We start from the raw sequence: 20,902 nt of genomic DNA on the forward strand, positions 1-20,902 counted from the left end.
GTGTAAGTTGATGGCAATTGTTTCAGTTTTCATTCTCTGACTGAAAAATGTTGCTCTTTTCAATTTGGAAATGTCATTTCAAAAGCCTCCGAGCACGGAGTTTTCTCCCTCCCCCACCCCTCGCCTGGCTCCAGTATTCAGGGCATCTCTGGGTTCACTCGCTGATTCCCGACCCGTGGAGAGGCCTCTGCATAAACGTGTCTTCTAGAGTCTGCAAAAGAGCTGCTGAGCTCAGACGTTCGGAGGGATCCCTGCACACTCTGAAAAAAAACGTCAGCCTTTAAAGGGGCTACCTAGAATCTGGGGGTTGGGAGCAAAGACAAAAGAACCGTTAGAGGGCAAGCAAAGCTGTAATTACAATGCAAACCCCTCAAAGAACAGAGGAAACTTCAACACAGGAAAAAGCGGGTTACAGGAGAGAGGCAGGTGGTTCACAGAGGCGGTCCTCCGGGCAGGCCCACTCAGGAGTCACTAAGGATGTGACGTCTGGCATCTCAGTTCCACTGGCACCCCATTAGTACGCTGTCCCCCTCAGACATGTTCATACTCATTTCCTGTGCACTACATCTTCCTCACCCGGTCCACCGAGGCTCACACACACCCTATCTCTCCTAGGAGCGGACATACGTGTCTATGTATGTGTGTGCAGACAGGGTGGTAATGTACGCACATACGGTAGGCTGGGTGCGAAAAGCACTTTTACCGGATGGATTTGGATTTAATGATGTAACAGGACAGGCTCCTACCCGGGCAGCTGCTTGAGCTGGGTACCTCAGCACCCACATCTGTCAGCTCGGCAGGAAGCGCTGACAAGAATTAATTGGCTTTCCTGAGCCTCAAGGCTCAGCTCTCCAGCAATCCCCGCAGGACTCTGCTCTCTCGTAATTTACAGTTCAGAAGCCTTCTGTGTGCGAGGGTCCCGCCTAATAGGCACCGAGTAATGCTCACCAAATTTCGCATTCAGGAATCTCGAGAAATTGTCAAGGAATCCACCCAAAGGAAGGGAGACACGGCCACATCCAAAGCTTTTGGCACACTTGGTGTTCTTGTGAGTCTAATATCTGGTTCCTTCTAAAATGTGGGGAAAAAAATTGAAAGAATAAGCTATGTGCTTTACACAAGTTTGGACAATATTTCTAAATGATTATTTATTTATTGGTTTTTGGTGTTTGTTTTTTTCAAGACAGGGTTTCTCTGTGTAGCCTGGACTTGTTTTATAGACCTGGCTTGGCTTCGAATTCACAGCGATCGCCTTGCCTTTGCCTCCCTGAGTGCTGGGATTAAAGGCTTGCATTACCATGCCTGGCTCTAAATGACAGTTCTAAATGCCATAATACAGAGTGTTGAAAAGAAATTTCTTGAAATATGAAATACAAAAAGAATTTTAAAAAAATCTTCAAACTCTTATTCTAAAAATATAATTTAATTTTTGGTGTATCTAGGCAACTTTTTAATTTGAAATGTGCAGAGGAAATGTATTTGTGTATTAGATAAAATAGATTCATATTAATGCTTGTTTTAGTTCATTAAATTTACAAAAAAAAAATGACTGAAAGACCTAGAAGTGCCTTGTTACAATTTGTGGGGGCATGGTTGAGGCATTTTCAAACAAAATTTACTTTTGTGATTCTCCTTCCTCTTCTCCTCAACCATATCACAACTTCAAGGTTAAACACATTAGACTCTGCTAGTTTTATATTATATTCGTGTAACTACGTACTAGAATTATGTATTTTAAAATCTTACATTTTTTATGTATTATCCTGAAAAAGAATTAAATCAATTTACATTTTACATAAAAAAATATTACAATCTATTCTTCTTTTCCTTTACCAAAACAGCGAACTTTTTTTTATTTATAATTTTACTTTTTATTGAAAATAGTTTTTTTTTCATACATTATATTCTCATCACGGTTTCCCCTCCCCCAACTCTTCCCAGATCCTCCCCACCTTTCTACCTACTCAAATCCACATCCTTTCTTTCTCTCTCTCATTAGAAAACAGACAATTAAAACAAACAAACAAACAAACAAAAAAGAAGAGCCCATGAGAAAGCAGGGGAAACACATAATGACACAGAGACACATACATTTGCACATAAATTTTCCGTAAAAACACAAAATTGAAAACCGAAATTGGCAAAAGCCCTGTAAGGAAAAAGAAATTCCCCTACACCACTGACTTCATTTGTGTTGGGCATCTCCTTTCTGCTGGGAACGGGGCCTACCCTTAAGTCTGGTTTGAGTACCTAGAGAGTCCACTGGAGAAAACTCCCTTCCCTTTGTGAGCAGCTGTCAGCTGGAGATGGCTGCTCGGTTAAGGATGGAGACTTGGGTTCGCTCTTTCCGTCTGGCTTAGACCTGTGCAGGCCTTCTGCATGCTGCAATGGTCTCTGTGTGTTCACGAGTGTCTCAGTCCTGTTGCGTCTAGAAAGGCCTGGTGTCCTTGGTATCTTCAATCCTCGCTGGCCTTTATGGGCACAGCACGTATGTGGTACACAGACATACAGACAGACAAAACATCCATACACATAAAATAAAAGTTAGGGCTTAGTGGTTAAGAGCGCTGGTTGCTCCTTTAGAGGACCTGGATCGAATTCCCAGCACAGGAAGCTCACAACCACCTCAATTTTAGTTCCAGGGGATACAACACCCTCATACGGACATATGTGCAAACAAAACACCAGTGCACAAAAGTTGTTTTTTTTAATCATTAAAAAATAAAAATAAAGCAATCAAATGCCCTAGACTAAGGAAGCCATCTCATCCAAACTACCACAGAGGTCTGCTTTTAGCTTTTTGAAAATTCTCCACATCACTTTCCATAGTGCCCCCCTCCCATCCTCATCAACACTTGTGTTTGGTTGTTTTTTTCTGTCTTATCCATTCTGACTAGTGTAAGAAGAAATCCTCAAGTCGTTTTATTCTGTATTTCCCTACCATACCACTTCTTGGCATATGCCTACAGGGCTTGGTGCTCTATTCCACCGATACCTGCTCAGCCAAGTTCGTTGCTGCTCTGTTTACAATAGCTGCAAAATGGAAAGTACTGAAATGTCCTTCAGCTGATGGATGGGTAATGGAAATGTGCTGCATATGCAGAACGGAACTGAAAAATGAGAGCATGAAGTTTTCTGGTAAATGAACAAACTGAGAAAATAACACACTGATGCCAAAGGACAAACACTCTGTGTCCTTTCTTATTTGTGACTCTTAGGTGAGAATCTTTAGGTACTGAGTCTGGACTCCAGGGTGATGGCAGAAACGAGGAAAATAAAAAGGGGTTACAGGGTAGGGCGCTCTGGAGATGGTAGTAGGACACAGGTGCTGTGAAGGCTCATGGGAAAACAGAATAGTTTAACTGGTAAGGGGCCACTGGGACAATACAGAGGGAGAATCCCCAAATAGTATAGGCTGTTGCTTTAGTTGCCTCCCAGAACTTGAAGGGTTAGACCGTAAGGCTGAAGACAGCATACACTGTGGACGAAGGACTGAAGGAATCAAACTGGAACGGACCTGGATGCCTCCTCCCTGAGGACCAGCTCTCATAGTTTCTAAGGATGCTAGCCAAGCTGCCCAGGGAAGAAAAAACAGTCATTAGTTCCCCACAACTGTAAAGCCTTTAGACCACAGCAGTGACTGGAACGGTGAGATATTCAATGGGGCTGGGGTGGGTAGCCAGCCAACAGCCATCTAGCTGGACTTAAGGCTTGCTCAATGGAAGGGGATTTATGGTTGGTACTATAAACCCAGCCAGTTACTCCTGGCTCAGAGGGTCCTGACACCTAGAGGAGAGCCTGCTGCTGCCACTTTCTTAAACTGGTGTAATTCCTAAACATGTTCTAAAGACCTACCCTTATGCAGTAAGTATAGTGCTCACCCTGAACCGAAGAAACTACCTTTTTTTTTTTTTTTCTTTTCAGCAGAGGGAAACCTTTACAGAAATCCACAAGCAGTCAACATACAGAAAACAACTGAGCCCCCCGTTGATAGATCTACACACAGCCCCTTCAGGAGAGGTTCAGGGAATATCACGGAAGAGGGGGCCGAAAGACTGCGAGAGCCAGAGGAACAGGCTATCTGCCATGAGAGGTTACCCTCTGTGTAACTCAGGCAAGCTGCGCCCGTGAAATCTTAACAGCGTGCTCTCCTAAGCAGGATCCACACAATGACAAGACCAGTCGACATGCTAACATGGAAGGGGTAGATCTCATAAGGCCCCGCCCCTAAATAAACACCTACATACCATTAATGGCTGCTGAGAGAGCATCAGTTTCTCCAGGGAAAAGCCCTGTGATAGGTTATCCCAAGCAGTTATTCCTGGGTACTTTCATATGAGCAACACTAAAGTGGACTCAGCAGGATATATAAATATATATATATATATATATGTACATACATGTGTTTTGTGTCTGTGTGTATGTGTGCACGCACTCATGTGTATAATAACAAGAGGTCATGCATTAGAGAAGGAGTGGGAGGACACAGAAGGACCAGGGAGGGGAGAGGGAGAGGTGGAAATGATGTAAATACAGTTCTCACATAGAAATTTCCAGAAACCAGGAAATGAAAATAGAAGTCTCGATACATATAACATAATTTATTTATAACAATAATTTTGAACTTGATGTGAAGTTGAAATACAGGGTATAACAAATTATAATATGCATGCTGACAATTTGAGGTAATGGGAAAAAATCACAAAATTCAACACATGAAAAAGCATACTTACAGGGCAGATTATAGCCATTACACAGCAGCATTCTCTGCAGGAGGTTTACTTTGTAACATTTAGCTATATTTTGATATCTTATATCACAATGAATTGGCTATGGTTGTACTTTTTCGGAGGAGGGGGCGCATGTCTCTCCTCACAGATGTTCTCATTTATTTTCTCTGGGGTAGATCTATTCCACCATGACTCACACATAGTATTTCCTGGACCCCTTCCTCGGTCATTAAAAAATAAAATCATTAGCTGGTAGGTATCCGTGCACCCAATCATTCTGTGTATGCCCAAAAACGGCCAGCTTCTTCCCCAGCCGTTTATCTCTCAACACTCATATAAAATCACTTCTGCTCGGTGGGAATTGCGGTTTAAGAGATTTGTTCAAGGTTTTAGCATTTGGCTTTTTAACTCTACGATTCTAGATTGTTTTTAGCTTCTTTGCTTGTTTTTCTCGTTTAAATTTTAGACTTTAGGGAATTTTAAACTGTTGAGTTGTTGGTAACTGGAACTATAACCTTCATAATTGTCACAAACACTGGAGTTCTCACAATGACTCTTCCTCTTCCTAATTCCCTAGCTGGTAGTATTTGCGGTGGGACAAAGGTTCTTCCAATTAAGGTTAAGAGCCTTTGAGTAAGATCAAGCTGGCTGGGTCAGACTTTTGGGTCAAAGAGTTCTCTCCATGGTTTGCTCTATTTATATGCACTCTCAGATACTCCCGTTATGATCTGGACTCTGTCTTTAGCATGCATGCATGCTTTTAGCAGGCATCTGGGAAGCTCCTGCTCTCTGAGGCATCACCTCAGAGAATCCGGGGATGGGAGGGAGGGGGGGGAAGAGCCATCCGATGAGAACAGAACATCTGTGCTGTTGTGCTTCCTCTGCTGATCTTCGAATCTTCTGTTTTATAACCACAGGGTGTGCTGTGGGGTCCAGGAAGGTGCATCCCTTGACAAAGATGGCTTTCTGTATCTAGGCATGTGAGAGCAGTTGGCAAGCGTCCCATGGGCGTGCTTTTGGCCCTCACACCATCAAGCACTGGAAGTTCGCTAGTGTCCATCCAGTCCGTTGCACAGGCCAAATGTTCACCATGTGAATGCTGCTTGGCTTTGACTCATTTTTCACTGAAGTCAGAGGTATTATTGCAGGTTTTTCCACACTGATCACGTTTGCAGAAGACGATCACTCTTTCTGGAATATTTTTCGGGTGTGTCTAGGATGTTGTGTCTGCGTTTACACACGTGTGTAGTTTGTATGTAGACATCAAGACCCTGAGGTTTAATGTACAAAACTATTGCAAGAAAGAATCAGGTCAACACCCCATTGCCGAGCACCCAGTAAGTTGATATTGATACCTATTTGCTTCTATTAGCGTCAAGAAATGTTTTTTTTTTTTCCCTCATCAAAAAAATAAAAAATAAATAAAACAGTTTTATTTTATTGGGTTGGGGTCACACATTGCCATGATGTACCTGCGGACCTCAGAGGACAACAGTGGGAAGCTGTTTTCTTCTTCCACTGTCTGGGTCCTGAAGACTGATTTCAAGTCGCCGAGCTTAAAGTGCCTTTAAGACTTGCTGAGCCGCTTCGGCCTCCTCTCCTACAACCAGTGCCTTAGTGGGGCTGGAAAGACGACTCGGCAGAAACGTTCGTTCTGTGAACTCAAGCTTACCAGCATGTTTTTCCCTGAGCACCAGCGGAAGGAAGGATATTCCCAGGGTGGTGTTTTGGTGTTCGTGGAAGGCCAGCCAGCTCGCTGGAAGCAGAACCGGAGAGAGGCAGTGAGGGGACCCGGAGAAATAGAGAAGCACACTGTTCAGACAATGACGCTTTGGGATGAGGCTCCAAACTAGGAGGACGGTCGTAACCTGAAGGCAGCAGAAGCCCCTAGAGTGCAAGGGCAGGCCCTGGAGCCTTTGAGGCACAGACCTGTGAGCCTCCACGGGCAGCCCCTTCCCACTTCCCAGCTGTCTACGCTGTCGATCCTGTACAAGCTGAGACTCACTTCCATTTCCACCCCACTTCAGGGCCTATTAAGAATATCAATGTGAGGAGTTTCCTTTTTTTTATTTTATTTTTTGACAAAACTAAGTCAATGAACTCACCGTATATTAAGGTACCAGATGTTGAAAGTCAGTGAACTGCTTGGGTCTGTCGCCTGGAAAATAGCAGAGTTGTAGACTATCGGGTGGACAAGGAAAAATCAGGTCCCGGATGCGCCAGGGTCGAGAGAAAGGATGTTGTGTTTTCTCAGCAAGGGCTAGCTGGTAGATTAGGTAGGAGAGAAATGCTTCCGGCCTGGTGCCTGCTAACACTCTGTTGCTATTTTGATTGACAGGTGTGTCGGCTGTTTCTGATGCCCTAGATGACCCTTCTTCAACACTCAAAGACGGGGAAGGGGCGTGTTACACATCCCTGATTTCTGACGTCTGCTATCCACCCCGGGAGGACTCTGCATACTTTACAGGAATTCTTCAAAAGGAAAATGGTCACGTCACCACTTCCGAGAGCACCGAGGAGCTGGGGACCCCTGGACCCTCCTTACCGGAAGTGCCTGGGATGGAGCCGCACGGCTTATTGAGTTCTGATTCTGGAATAGAGATGACTCCTGCTGAGTCCACCGAAGTGAACAAGATCCTAGCTGACCCCCTGGACCAGATGAAAGCAGAAGTCTACAAATACATTGACATAACCAGGCCACAGGAGGCAAAAGGCCAGGAGCAGCATCAACCTGGGCTAGAAGGTAAAGACTTGGGCTTTAAAGACAAGGACACTGAAGTCTCCACAACACCAGGAGGGGTCCGGGCACCCGAGCAACCAGCTCCCGTGGAGGGCAAGCTCATCAAGGACCACTTATTTGAAGAATCTACCTTTGCTCCTTACATAGATGAGCTCCCTGATGGGCAGCACAGGGCGCCTCTGGTCACTGCCCCTGTCAAGATCACACTGACTGAGATTGAGCCTTCTGTCCTGGCTGCCACACACGAGACTGTCCCTGAGAAGCAAGACCTGTGCCTGAAGCCAAGTCCTGACACCGTCCCCACCGTCACTGTCTCGGAGCCTGAAGATGACAGTCCGGGGTCTGTCACTCCTCCATCTTCCGGAACAGGTAATGACACTGGTCACTTTCCACCCTGGGAAACCCCAGCCTGTGGAGGGCCGAGGTTCCATCGCTCGAAGGGACGAAGACTTACATCCAAAATGCTTGCCTGTGACGTGCCTTTACATCACATTCAGTTTAAGTGATTTAATTAACACACAGGTTTTAGTCTGGCGTTCCCCTTAAAGCCCTCTTGAGCTTCTTTTGTAAAGTGTTTTCTATCTTTATGTGATGGTGGTGAGGCAGGGTGGTAAGGATGACCAATGGAAGCATTAATACTCTCCTGCGGCCCTGAAGCTCAGAGCAGGGAGATGCCACTGCTTTGAGATTGGCTCTTCTCCCATGATCCGCTGGGTCTCTTGGAGGCATTATAGGGAGAGCACGTTGGCTGGGCTACTTTGTCTAGGACATATAATATGCATAACCCAGGCCCTGCATCCAGGTAACGGAAAGTTGGAGTAGGAGGGACTCAGGCTCCTCTAGGAGTGGTACAAGAAGGAAAAGGAAACCTCAAAAACAAATGATCCTCCCCCTTCCTTCAATCCCCACACAGTTACTTTATTCTCTTTAGTTCCTTGAATTCCAGCTACGATTGTATATTTGAAACTGAAAAAAAAATGGCTTTGCTTAAAAGAGGAAAGTCTAGGGTCTAGAGAGAAAGAGGTCAGTAAGTAAAAGTGCGTGAACATTGCCACGACGACCCAAATTCAATTTCTAGCCCCTAGGTACAAAAAGATAAGTGTGATGTCACATTCTTGGGATCCAAGCACTAGAGAAGCTGAGGTGGTCAGATCCCTGGAGCTGCTGGTCAGCCAGGCCTGCCGAACTGGGAGCCCCAAGTCTCAGGGAGAAACTTAATAAGATGATGGCTTCTGAGGAAGAGAACCTGAGGCTGTCTCCTAGCCTCTACACGCTGCACACACACACACACACACACACACACACACACTACATAACCTGTACACTCACAAGGAGGAGGAGGGGGAGAGAGGAGAGAATATGTGTGTGAGAGAGAGAATGAGAGAGAGACAGAGACAGAGAGACACAGAGTGAATTTAGCTAATGGGATTGGCCCAGCGCCTGCTTTTCCATCCTTCCTAGGAGACCACACCCTACCATCTGTTCATAGCTCTTTACCTAGGGTTGGACCTTTTGAAATCCCACCCTGCAGGTTGGCATGTAGACTGGCGCTGTCATTGTGCAGGTCTCCTTTAGGCAGCCGTCTAGCCAAGATGCTACCTGCAGCTTCCCTGCCCGGTCCAGAAGACACTGTCTCACAGGAGGCATCCTGGTCCTCTGGGTGTTACAAAGTTTCTACTTGGTTCCCTGAGTCTTAGGTGTAGCGGATGCACTGTAGACATAGTAATCGGGACTGGGATCTCCACCGAAATTTATTTTCTGTATTTAGGACCAGGTGTGGATCTCTGAGGTGCAAGCCTCCATCTGCTTCTTTGGTGAGGGGTGAGAGGTATAGGTACCTGTGGGTATAAGGATAATTATCTCGAATATGGTTAGAAACTGTATTAATTTAGGAGGATGCAAGTGCCAGCCTTCTGAGCAGTTTATTCAAGAAAGAGAAGCATGACATCTAGGGTCTATGACCTTTCTAGCCACAGGCAGTTATTTGTCTGGGCTTCCAGGCATGTATTCCCTCCTACTGAGCAGGCCTTAAGTTCAATTAGATAGCTTTTGGTTACCTCCAAGGCATAAGTAGCACTTTTGCATCCTTAGGAGCATTTTGCTGTGCTGGTCATTGCTGTGGTTTTATAGTCTTAAAGCTGGAGAGAACTATTGATTTCTTTTTTCCCTTGTCAGCTTCGATAGCACCTTTGGATACGCTGAGGGCTAGTCTTTAGGGTCAGTTCCTACTCAGTTACTCTAATTCCTGCTTAGAAGTATGTAGTGTCTTCAGCAATAGCCCTTACATTCTGGGACGCAGCTGGGGGCAATGTCCTGTATTCTTACTTGCCAAATCTACCAACCCAACGGGGAGAACAGCCCTAGCTGTGAAGAGTCCCAGGCAGAGTTACGGAACACAGGGGTCTGGGCTCCACCCAGAACCTCGCCTGTTAACTTACCATTTCCGAGGGCAACAGTGAGCTGCACCCCTCAGACGTGAGCTGCGGTTAAGAAGCAGGGTTCCGGGCCAGGGAGATGGCTCCCTGGGTAAAGTGCTTGCCAGGTAAGGGTGAGGATCACGGTTCAGAGCCCTAGCCCCCACATAAATGTTGGGGGGGCGGGCATATTGGCCCATCTGTAACCACAGTGCTATAGGGATGAAGACAGGGAAGTATAAGAATGTGCTAGCTAGACTAAATGAACTGGCAAGCAGGGTGGAGAAACCACCCTGCCATGTCATACATAGAGATTGATGCCCAGGATCGACCTCTGACCTCCACATACATCACCTGCAAGCATGAGTGGACGTAACATAATAAACAACAATAATGATAATTATTGTTATTTTCATGCTAATGATAATAGTAAACCACCGTCTTCACATTCTGAGGGAAGGCTCACGTGAATGTTCTTTCTACCCCCCGTGTACCAGGCACTGAAAAAGCTGCCAGGGCAGTGACAGTGGCTACATGCTCCCTGGCTCTTCTTTAAGTGTATGGCCATTGAGAGTCGGGTAGAGGATAATGAAGACACAGACGCAGCACATCGTCATCCCCAAGGCTCCAGCTGGGCACAATGGTTGGATACCCACCCACCTCCTTCAGCGTGCAGCAGCAGGCAGAGTGTGGGCTCCTAGGAATGCCAGACAAACAGGAGCTGGGCCAGTCCGGTTAGCTGAAGCGATCAGGGGCTTTCACCGTCAGAACGCAGAGGGGGGTGCACCCTAGGGAGGGAAGACACGTCCCAGAAACTGCTCATTGGACCAGCTCATTGTCTGAGTTCCGTGCTTCGGTGCTGTGGAATCCTGGCTCGTTTACTCACCCGACTTCAACCTGAGTGACTGTTGACCTATTTCTCTCATTCATTTAAAACAGACCCTGGGGCCCCTTATTTCTCTGTCCTCGGTGTTTCTTGAATTTCCTTTCTTTCATCCTGTGGTCCCCCCAAACTCATTAAGTCGTCCTAATTTCTACCCTTCACTGCCGCCCTGTCCTCTTAGCACATCCTTCCACTTTCTCTCTAGAACTGACTCCAGCATCCATAACACCAATGAGACAATGAGCCTTAAACTGCTTCCCGGGGCCAGTGACCTGCTGACCCTTCCAGATACACCATCCAGAACTTTCCCTGAGTACTTGAATTGAGGTTTTGAGGTAACCGCTTTCTGCTTGGTATCCACATCTTTGCTATGATTAGACTTAATTTGCTCATCCATTGTGACTTGGGGCAGCAACTTGAGCAGAGATCAAATTCAAACCTCCTTGCATCTCATCTTGCTTTAAAAAAGAATAACAGTCTCACTCAACCATTGAAAACACGCATTGCAATGGTCTTTGGTGTATTCACAGTGTTGTAGTCCATCATCTCATTTTAGAGCTTTTTTGTTAACCCCAAAGAAACCCGGGTCCTTCTCTGGTTACCTTTCAATTTTCCCATCCCCTGAAACCATCAATTTACAGTCTGTCTCTGTGTATTTGCTTATTTTAAACATTTTTATATAAATTTATAAATAATATAATTTGCAGTTTTCCATGATTTACTTAGCACAGTAACTTGAGGTATGCTTTATCTCGAACCTGTATTTCATCCCTCGTGTTTTTTTCAAGGCCAAAGAATATTCTCTTCCAAGCAAGGGCTTATGTAACAATTAATTATGAAAGTAGTTTGAGGTAGTAAACGCAAAAATTGTCAAAAAGTTTGAGAGAATGAGGCAGTTGTTTTGCTTTCTAATTTTATTTTGAGATTGTAATACAATTACATTTTCCCCTTCCCTTTCCTCCCCCCAATTTCTCCCTTTTGCCCTTTCCCACTCTCCTTCTAGTTCATGACTTCTTCACTGATTCTTATTGCACACATATATGAATATATTGAAAGATCCCCGGAGGGTATCTTCCGTCAGAGAGACCCCCTCCCAAAGAACAATGAGTCCATTCGGATGCAAACAGCAAGAGGCTTTTATTTTGATTCACGAGTACTCGGGGCAGCAAGGTCACTCGAGAGAGCCCTGCGCGCCCCCTAGATGGGAAGCTGGGGTTTTTATAGGGTTTTAGAGGCAGAAGCACTGGTACAGAAGCGAGAGGGCATGGTTACAGGGGGCTGATTGGTACGTTTTCATGAGACCACGATTTGCGTCAAAGTTTGGCAGGGGCACCAAGATTCCAGGAGCTGGGTGGTCAAGGGGGGTAGGATGACCCCTTGACGTGGCCCGCCACCTGTTATTTTGTTTTTCCCTATCTTAGCTGAAACAGTCTCACAGATATCTATGAGAGTGATTAACACAAACTGTTTTTAGTATGACTGGGGCAGCCTGACCACAGATATCCCAAGTGGGTGACACAGCTAGGATTTCTCAGTAATTTTCCAGTTTCTCATCTGGCCTTCAGAGTTTTACAAAACAGTGGTGTCTCACAAAATGGCGTTAGCTATGTTTAACTTAGTGTGAGGCTGGGGTCTTTCAATATATATATATATATATATATATTCCTCAATATAAACGTTTTGGTCCATGTAACGCTACTTGCACGTATGTTTTCGGGAGAGGCACTGAAGACACTTAAAACACAGAGTGCATCGTTCTCCGCTCCAGTGACTGCCCTTTCCTCCAGTGCAACCACCTCACAAGCTCCAACACACCCACCCTGCCTCTACCTCTTGTACCACACTCCCCTTAGCTACAAGGCCTTCCAGGCATGCAGGCCTCCTTTTGGTATCTCTAGATCATGGCGAGTCCCACCTCCAGGCATTGGCACTGTTCCTTTGGAAGTCAAGCGTTGAGTCGAGGTCCACCTCTTACAAAAAGCTCATCCGACCTATTTAAAGCTGAAACCTCATCCCACCCTGTCCGGAACGTCTGATTCCCTTACCCGACTCTGCTTTTCCCTCTCGGCACTTGCTACCATCTAGCATTCTGTGCACTTTACTTCGTTATTATACATACTGTTTGTGTGTTGTGATCCCTTATCATTTGGGCTTTTGTCCCTGCTTATGTGAAAAGTTGATCCTGCTTTGTAGAGAATTTTTAAACTCTAAAATACTTTATTGGGTTCTCTCAGAATCCTAGAGCTATAGATGATGTAGCTAGCCATAATAATTTGGTTCTCTTGCCTCCCTAGGACTCCACAGTGACCCTAATGTTTGGTAGGAAGCTATGGGTTCTTGCCACATAAAGTCCAGGGATGGCTGTCTAAGTTACCCAGAGGAAAGGCCCTGTCTGTTCTATAGCAACACAGTACCCCCAAACTCCTGAACACTGTTGTCATGGTGATCCCAGCAGCCAGACTCAGCAAGGTTGCCAGGGTGGCCTCAGGCCATCTGGAGGAACACCACGCAGAAGGCAGACACTTGCCCCAGGGGTTGAGGTGGCTCTGAGTTGATGTCTCCTCAAGAGGGGGTGGACGAAGCAGAACAGTGGCCCACCGCGGTGCCAGCCCCGTGGTGGGATGGTAGAGCTCATAATCCTCCCGGTTGGTTGGGGAGAAGCAACAAAACCTTTACATTTTAGGCTTTAAGAATTAAAGCATTCTCATGGGAAATGTAAAGCCCAGCTAGATTGAGATGGATAGGTATGTAAATTCATTGGGCCGCAACAGTAACTAGCCTTCCTTAGGTAGCTTGCCTTTCCAGCAAAGCCCTGGAAACAGACTATTTCTGTACTAATGAGATGTGTGTTTCTCAAGCAACGACAAAACATCTCCCCTAATGGAATTTTGTTTTATTTCTTCTCTCTCTGTCCATCTGTCTGTCCGTGTGTGTGCCTCTCTGGCTCTCCTTCTCTCTGTGGGACGACAGAACCATCTGCTGCAGAGTCCCAGGGGAAAGGCAGCGTCTCCGAGGATGAGCTGATTGCTGCCATTAAAGAAGCCAAGGGGTTATCATATGAGACCACCGAGAGTCCAAGGCCAGCGGGCCAGGTGGCTGAAAGACCCAAAGCCAAGGCCAAATCCGGGCTGCCCACCATCCCCAGCCCCCTGGACCACGAGGCCAGCAGTGCAGAGTCCGGGGACTCAGAGATTGAGCTGGTGTCAGAGGACCCCATGGCCTCGGAGGATGCGCTGCCCTCCGGTTACGTGAGCTTCGGCCACGTGTCGGGCCCGCCCCCGTCTCCTGCCTCGCCGTCCATCCAGTACAGCATCCTGCGCGAGGAGCGCGAGGCCGAGCTGGACAGCGAGCTCATCATCGAGTCCTGCGACGCCTCCTCGGCCTCGGAGGAGAGCCCCAAGCGCGAGCAGGACTCACCCCCGATGAAGCCAAGCGCCCTGGACGCCATCCGCGAGGAGACGGGCACTCGGGCCGCCGAGGAGCGTGCGCCCAGCCTCCAGGGCCCCGCGGAGCCCTGCCCGGTGCTCAGCTTCGGTCCCACCCACCTCCAACCCCGTCCCGAGCTGTCCTCCGGAGACGGGGCCCCGGCCCCCGAGCCGCCCACATCACAGCAGCAGAAGCCAGAGGAGGAAGCTGTGAGTTCCAGTCAAAGACCCGAGGCCACCACCGAGAGTCCCGGGCTGCTTGGTCCCTGCCTGATGCCCCCTCTGCCCTTCTTCAACAAGCAAAAAGGTAAAGTGGGCAGCTTTTCAGGTCCAAGAAGCGTTGTCCCGCCAGAGCCCTCGTGGGGTGCCCTGAGTGAGGTATCTGCAGGGAAGCTAAAGCTGTCACCACGATGGGGGGTGGGGGGAATCTGGGGTTGATGGTCCATTGCCACTGCGGTCTGCACCCCTGTGAGTCAAGCATTATTTCTCCTCCCCCCACCCAACCACCACAACCACCAATCGCGAAGGGGTTTGTGTACTCCTTGGGACCTGAATCGGTGACCCCATCCTCCCTCCCACTCCAGGGACTGGTACCTTTGGAGAAAAGTGAAACTTTGCTTGGAACTGTCCAGATTTGTTTCCGGTTTTCACGTATTTAAAGATCCGACATGACTAGGTTCCTTCATGCCTAAACCTGCCTTTAGTTCCGTTTTTTCCTATATGGGTCATAGGCAGCCCAGCTGCCTTCTTTCTCATACCCAAGGAGGGAGATACTTGGTTTTTGAGTTCTAGATAACCAGAAAAGACAGCCACCACCAAAAATGGTCCCCACGGTGTCTCATGTGCCCCAGCAGCACCTAGAGTGTTCATCTCGCTCTCAAAGCACACCTTCACTCCAGAACCGCTGCTGTCCATCTTCTCTACTTTTTGTTTCCTTACAAGTATCTTGCTCTTTGAAGATAAATGATTTCCACAGTATACCCTCTTGGGGATATAGCCTTTGCTAACCTAAAGCATTTCATATAAAACTAAAGAATAAACTCTTTCTTATCATGGATTAAAGGGCAACACATGAAACCTTAAAATTATCACATTAGGATGGCAGAGCCTGGAGGCATAAAATAAGGTAATCTCTATATAGTTGTGGAGGCGGTGATAATGTGGGGGGTTTTGTTCCCCCAGTTTGGGGGATCAACCCGGGGCCTCTGAGCAATAATCCTACCCTGTTGACTCTTGATTATCCGAATAATTATCTCCAGAATTTAAAGTATATTATGTGCGTGCCACAGGAGGATATTTGAGTGAGGGCATAGGATTGGTGACTGTTGAAACTAACTTCGATTATTTTGCCATTATTATTCTGACTGGGATAGGGAAGGGCCTTGTGGCTTGTGGGAGCTGTGGGTAACAGCCTTGACATGAACAGCTTCATCCTGGGGTCTGAAATGGGTGAGCTACAGTCATGCTGTCTACGTTCACGTCATGAAACACGTAAACAGCCACGTCTCCACTTTAGTGCCAATGTTTCTGAAACAGCCACTATGCACAGTGCTACTCACATGTGTTTATCTTAAAAAAAAAAAAAAAAAAAAAGTGAGTCTGAGGCCTGAGGAGAAAGGGGAAATCTGCAGGCCCGCTTCTTCTTTCCCTGGGAAATCTGAATGTCAGGTGCAGCAGCTGGGGCTGACTTATGGGACATCTGCTCAGGACCTGTGCAGCTGGAGTTCTGAATGTGAGGGCTTTTATGGCCAATTCAGCGTCGTTCAGCTCTCTGTGCAAGCTGCCCCGCATGGTTTAGACCTTCTGTTGCCAAGTTTAGACACCGAAGAGGAGAGAGTAGCAGTCTTTTCAAAAGATTGAGGGGTACCAGGGTGAACGGCCTCTGCTCTCTTCTGCACTGAGGGTTCCTTTGAAATCCGGTCTCCCACAGAAATTCACTGCTCAGCTGCACTGTATGAAAAGGCCGATCCGGAGAAGCCAAGCCCTGGAGGCCTGGGTGGATGACTCAGCACCACCAGAAAGCCTTGTGAGCTTTGAGCTTCCCTCTGGCCTTAGCAGCTCTATTTCAGCAGGTGAGGGAGCATATGTGCTGGCCAGCTTCCCCTAGGCTGCTCTTAATCACTGTCACTGGCCAGCAGGTTGGTGGTTAAGCCAAGCATGGCTGCCCTTTAACGGTAAGGTCAAGGCTGCTTCGTGGTTTCCTGCTGTGCCCAGCGAGGCGTCAGTCGAGTAAATATTCGGGGTTATGATATCGCAGGTAGGCTTCCTCGTCCTAAGCCTGACACTGCTCCACATTTCAGGACCTGGAAACGTTTAGAATAAGACTCAGCTATCTGATGGCTTCGTGGTGTGGGATTTGGAGTTTTCTTGCCCTTCAGAGCCCTGCGCAGCTATAGAGCTGGAGATAAGATATTATTTCCTGTGTCTGATTTTTCCCTTCTGTGAAGGCCTGCCCTCCTGGTGCTCTATGTTCCCCTCCTTGCCCCCCACCCCCACATCCAGAACAATCTGTTAGTGCCCTCAGACTCTGAAGGGGGAGATCCATTTTTCATTTCTGCAGGGTTATCTCAACTCTCAGGAATGTGCAAATGAAAGACTAATTTTAAAAATCCTCAATAAAACATTTAACACCAAATATGACTCATCAGGATAGGTGATTTCTGGGCTATGGCACTCAGCTGTCACCATCCTGCCTCAGCCTGTCCTGCTGAAAATCATGACTCCCTGCTTGTCAAAGCCATAGCTTCTTTTCTATCTTAATTTTTCTTGTTCTCTCTGCAAATATAATGGTATAGTCCTGGTCTGTCTGTAACATATTGTATGGAAAAATACTTTAAACTAAAAGGAAGGCAGGAAGGAAGGAAGGAAGGAGGGAGGGAGAGAGGGAGGGAGGGAGAGAGAGAGAGAGAGAGAGAGAGAAAGAAAGAAAGAAAGAAAGAAAGAAAGGAAGGAAGAAAGGAAGGAAGAAAGAAAAGTTATGGGGCTGGAAAGATGATGCAGCAGTTAAGACCACTTATTACTCATTTTCCAGCACCTAGTGGGTGGCTTTCAAGACTCTGTAACTCCAGCTCCAGGGACTCTACCACCTGTCCTCTGAGAGCAGTGTAGTCATGCACACACACACACACACACACACGCCTGCGCACACAATTAAAAAAATAAAGTTACACGAAGTAAATATTGGTTAAGAAAGTAATGAGTAATTTCGTGTGAATTTTTATTATGTGAATGATATAATATTCTGCATATCATTTTGCAAAGTTTAGTTACTTTTATTATTTTCTCGGAGGCGGGGTCTCACCAAGCCGCCCAGGTTGAGCCTAAACTGACTCTGAGCCTAAACTGACTCAGGCAGATTTTGAACTTAAAATTCTCCCACCTCATGTTCCCAAGCATCTGAGAACACAGGCCTGCGCTACCAGCCCAGCTTGGTAACAGTGAAATGAAGGGCACTGTCAGCTCATCCTTCACTCCTCTCACAGCCTTTTCTTTTCTTATTTGCACTGTTTCTCCTTCCTAGTTCTTATCTTACTTGTCAACCACTTTTCTAATTTTTTGATGCCCTTTTCCAATTGCTCTCAGTGTCCCAGAGTTCTGTCCTTGCCCTTTTTTCATCTTTCTGGTCATGGATCCCAAGCCTAATGTGTACTGTGGATTTTCAGCTAATGGACTTTATATGGTAACTGCCTAGTCTCTTGCTTGAAAGACTTCCCCTCCTTTGGGCTTTAAGTCTATTTCCTCACTGTGGCTGGAAAACTGGTAGACTTCCTGAATTCAAGCATCCGTGTTGTTTGTCAGAATCTCCCCTTTCTGTCTTCTTTCCCCTCTGGAGCAAATGAAGTGATCTTATGTGAGTCCTACTCATCCTTCATGATTATAACTCTCATATACGAAACACTGGGTTTCAGGCTGAGTTTGCAGCTCAGCGGCAGAGAGTATGTCTAACCTGGGTTCTATTCAGCCCCGCCACAAACACGATACTAGGAGAACAGTCACACAATAGCTATTGCTGTCTTAAATAGCCATACCCTTTTACACTGTAAAGACTTCATCCCTCTTAAAGCCTATAACAGGCAGACGTGTGTGTGTGTCATGAAATATACCTTCACATGGATAGCTGTGAAGTGTATTTTATTTATCAAGATACACTTGTACGTATCCTTTATGTACCATTATTTATAATAATAAAGTGTTGAGAGGAACATCCCATCGATAAGGGAATGAAGATGTAGTGGGGTTCAAGGGCCATGCAAAGATCCTGAGGTAAAGCTGAAAGCACTCAATGCTGACGCAAGTGTAAACACCTTGGTGCATAAAATAGTGTTTGTCTGTAAAACGATCCCCCTAATGATCCAGAATTTAAAAACACCACTGAAACAGGCATGCACAAGGTAAGAACCACCACTGTAGAACCCTCAAGAGTGCACCCGGTCCCCCAGCCTGAGAAACACTGCCTTCTGACAGCTCTCTCTTCATGGTTGCCTGAACGCCTGCAGTGCTGTTAAAAGTTCGTGCCCCTGCCCTGCCTTTACCCTGAAATTACAAAATGAGAATGAGCGGAGACCTAAATATGAACTTAAAACAAGTACATCGATGCTCGAGAATTGCTTTTATTTCTCTGCTGAGCTAAGCGGTGGGGCTAGATCATAGAGACATCACGGTGAGGATGCCTCAGGCATATCGTATCTTTAGAGATGAGCTACTAGAGGCATTCCTCTGATTCCATCTCCTCTGGCTAGAACAGCTCCTGTCCTGTACCTTGCGGAGGGAGGGAGGCAGGGGAGGCCTCTGCAGCCTCTTCCTCACTATGGGACCTGTCTCATGTTCCAAGTTTGGAAGGAAACTGCGGCAGGAAAAAGTATGTCTCTTTCTAGGGGCAGTGTTTACAGGACGGCTCCCAGATTGGGGTCTCATCACATAGGCTAGATTTTCGCCTGTCAGATATTGGTGACGCCTTTGTTGTCACTTTTAAGTATTGCACAGTAGATTGCTTCTGTCCCACAATATTCCAGAGAGAACCAAAATCAGTACAACCCATTTACTCTTCTTCTAAAACTAAGTCATTGTACTTACTTGCTTCTGTGGAATTGCATTAATAAATCAGGCCCTAAAGGTTCTTGGGAAATCTCTCTCTCTCTCATGGTAGAAATTTCAGCATCAGCCAGAGGCCTGACACACTTCCCCTACAGTGGCTGCTCCGTGTCAGTTTTCATCAAGCTGGAACAGCAATTGCCTGATGCAGCCTGGCTCTTGTGTCAGTGTGCACCAGCGTATCAGTCAGGGTTGACTATGTATTCCATAGGGGGATTTACACACATAGAGTGACTTACACACAAGGGACTGAGTGGTCCAACCAAGGCTGTCTGCACACGGAGGAGGCTGAGACCTGGAGCTGCTCGGGCAGGAGCCTGCATGCCTCAGCAGTCCCGATCGGTCCCACTGAGGAGGAAGAGGATTACTAGAGAGCTGCCAGTCCTCAGTCCACGTGGGAAGGCTGAAGAAGCTGGGTTCTGACGGCAGGAACATCGTCCACAGGAACAGCAAGAAACAAAAGCAGGCAGGCAAGAAGCCCTGCTTTTCCTTGGACTTCTTTATATTATACTGCTTTCTCTGTCTGATAAAGGGCCTTCCTAACTCAACCTTTTCTGGAAATGTCTTCACTGGCCCACCCACCCAGAGAAGTGCCTTTTAGCTCATGCACCCAGATCCAATCAAGCTGATGTTCGTGAGATGCTCATCACAGCCATGCAAATACTGAGAGACATGCAGTTTTCCCCCTTGAGGCCATTCTGAGCACCTAAGCTAATTTCACGAGGCTTTTCCCAGTGACAGCAGAGGCCCTCCTCCTCTGAGCATCCCTGGAATGAGATTGCCAGTAGCCAGCACATCTGTTGCCTTCCATTTGTTGGCTTTCTCTTATAAAGTAGACACAAGGTTAACATCGCTCAAAATATGGGCTTTAGAGGACTGGAGGAGATGTCCCTCTCAGCTAGAGATAAAACTGTTACAAATTACAGTAGCCGCTGACATTTATTATTTATAGGACAGTCTTGACACTTCTCCCGGGTATGGTTCTTGTACTATTTCTTGTTATATTTCACTGTCAAATCTTGAGATATAATAAGACCCAATTCATTGGCAAATTTAGCCTGGATGTAGAAGGGGCATAGACAGGCTACTAAGATGGGTACAAGTCAGTGTGGAACTCGTCCGTGGAAATAGTTCACAGATAGCAAACATTTCGGTTCTTCCAATAAATAATGACTCTACCCGGGCTCTTTGTTCTGCAAAAAAAATTATCCTCCCTTACAGTGTTAAGAGGACATATTCCCACATTTCTAATTTCCAGAGCCAAAAGAGGCTCCAGGGGATTCCCCACCCTTTTGGAATGCTCGCCACCCTGCCCGCTAAAATTGAAATACCCATAGGCACTGTCTCTGCACTTCTAAAGTTTATCTTTGTGAACACACAAAACACTCTCGAAATTCAGACAGCATAAATTTCATTCAGATATGTCAGCCATTTCAAAGCAAGACCTTCATCCATTCACTCTTCCTTTGGTTTAACCAATATGACACACTACATGTGTTATCAAACAGTGCAGTAATAACCAAGGCAAATGTGAATAGATCCTTTGTATGTGCTGGATTAATGCCTGAGAGGGGAAGACTGTGAAAAGGAAGTCTTCAGAGTGATGTGAGAGAGAACCT

At 46.5% G+C, this 20,902-nt stretch overlaps 1 protein-coding gene across 1 annotated transcript in view; it reads left to right on the forward strand.

Annotated features, from left to right (window-relative positions):
- Rtn1 (reticulon 1) overlaps positions 1-20,902 on the forward strand; it is a 185,912-nt gene that overhangs the window by 85,120 nt on the left and 79,890 nt on the right. Inside the window, exons 2-3 of the mRNA XM_055595339.1 lie at positions 7,069-7,839; positions 13,738-14,499. Of these exons, the coding sequence (XP_055451314.1) occupies positions 7,069-7,839; positions 13,738-14,499 (1,533 nt within the window). The remainder of the gene's footprint in view (positions 1-7,068; positions 7,840-13,737; positions 14,500-20,902) is intronic.

Source organism: Psammomys obesus, unplaced genomic scaffold, assembly GCF_907164565.1.
Source record: "Psammomys obesus unplaced genomic scaffold, mPsaObe1.curated_primary_1811, whole genome shotgun sequence".
Classification (NCBI taxonomy): Eukaryota; Metazoa; Chordata; class Mammalia; order Rodentia; family Muridae; genus Psammomys; species Psammomys obesus.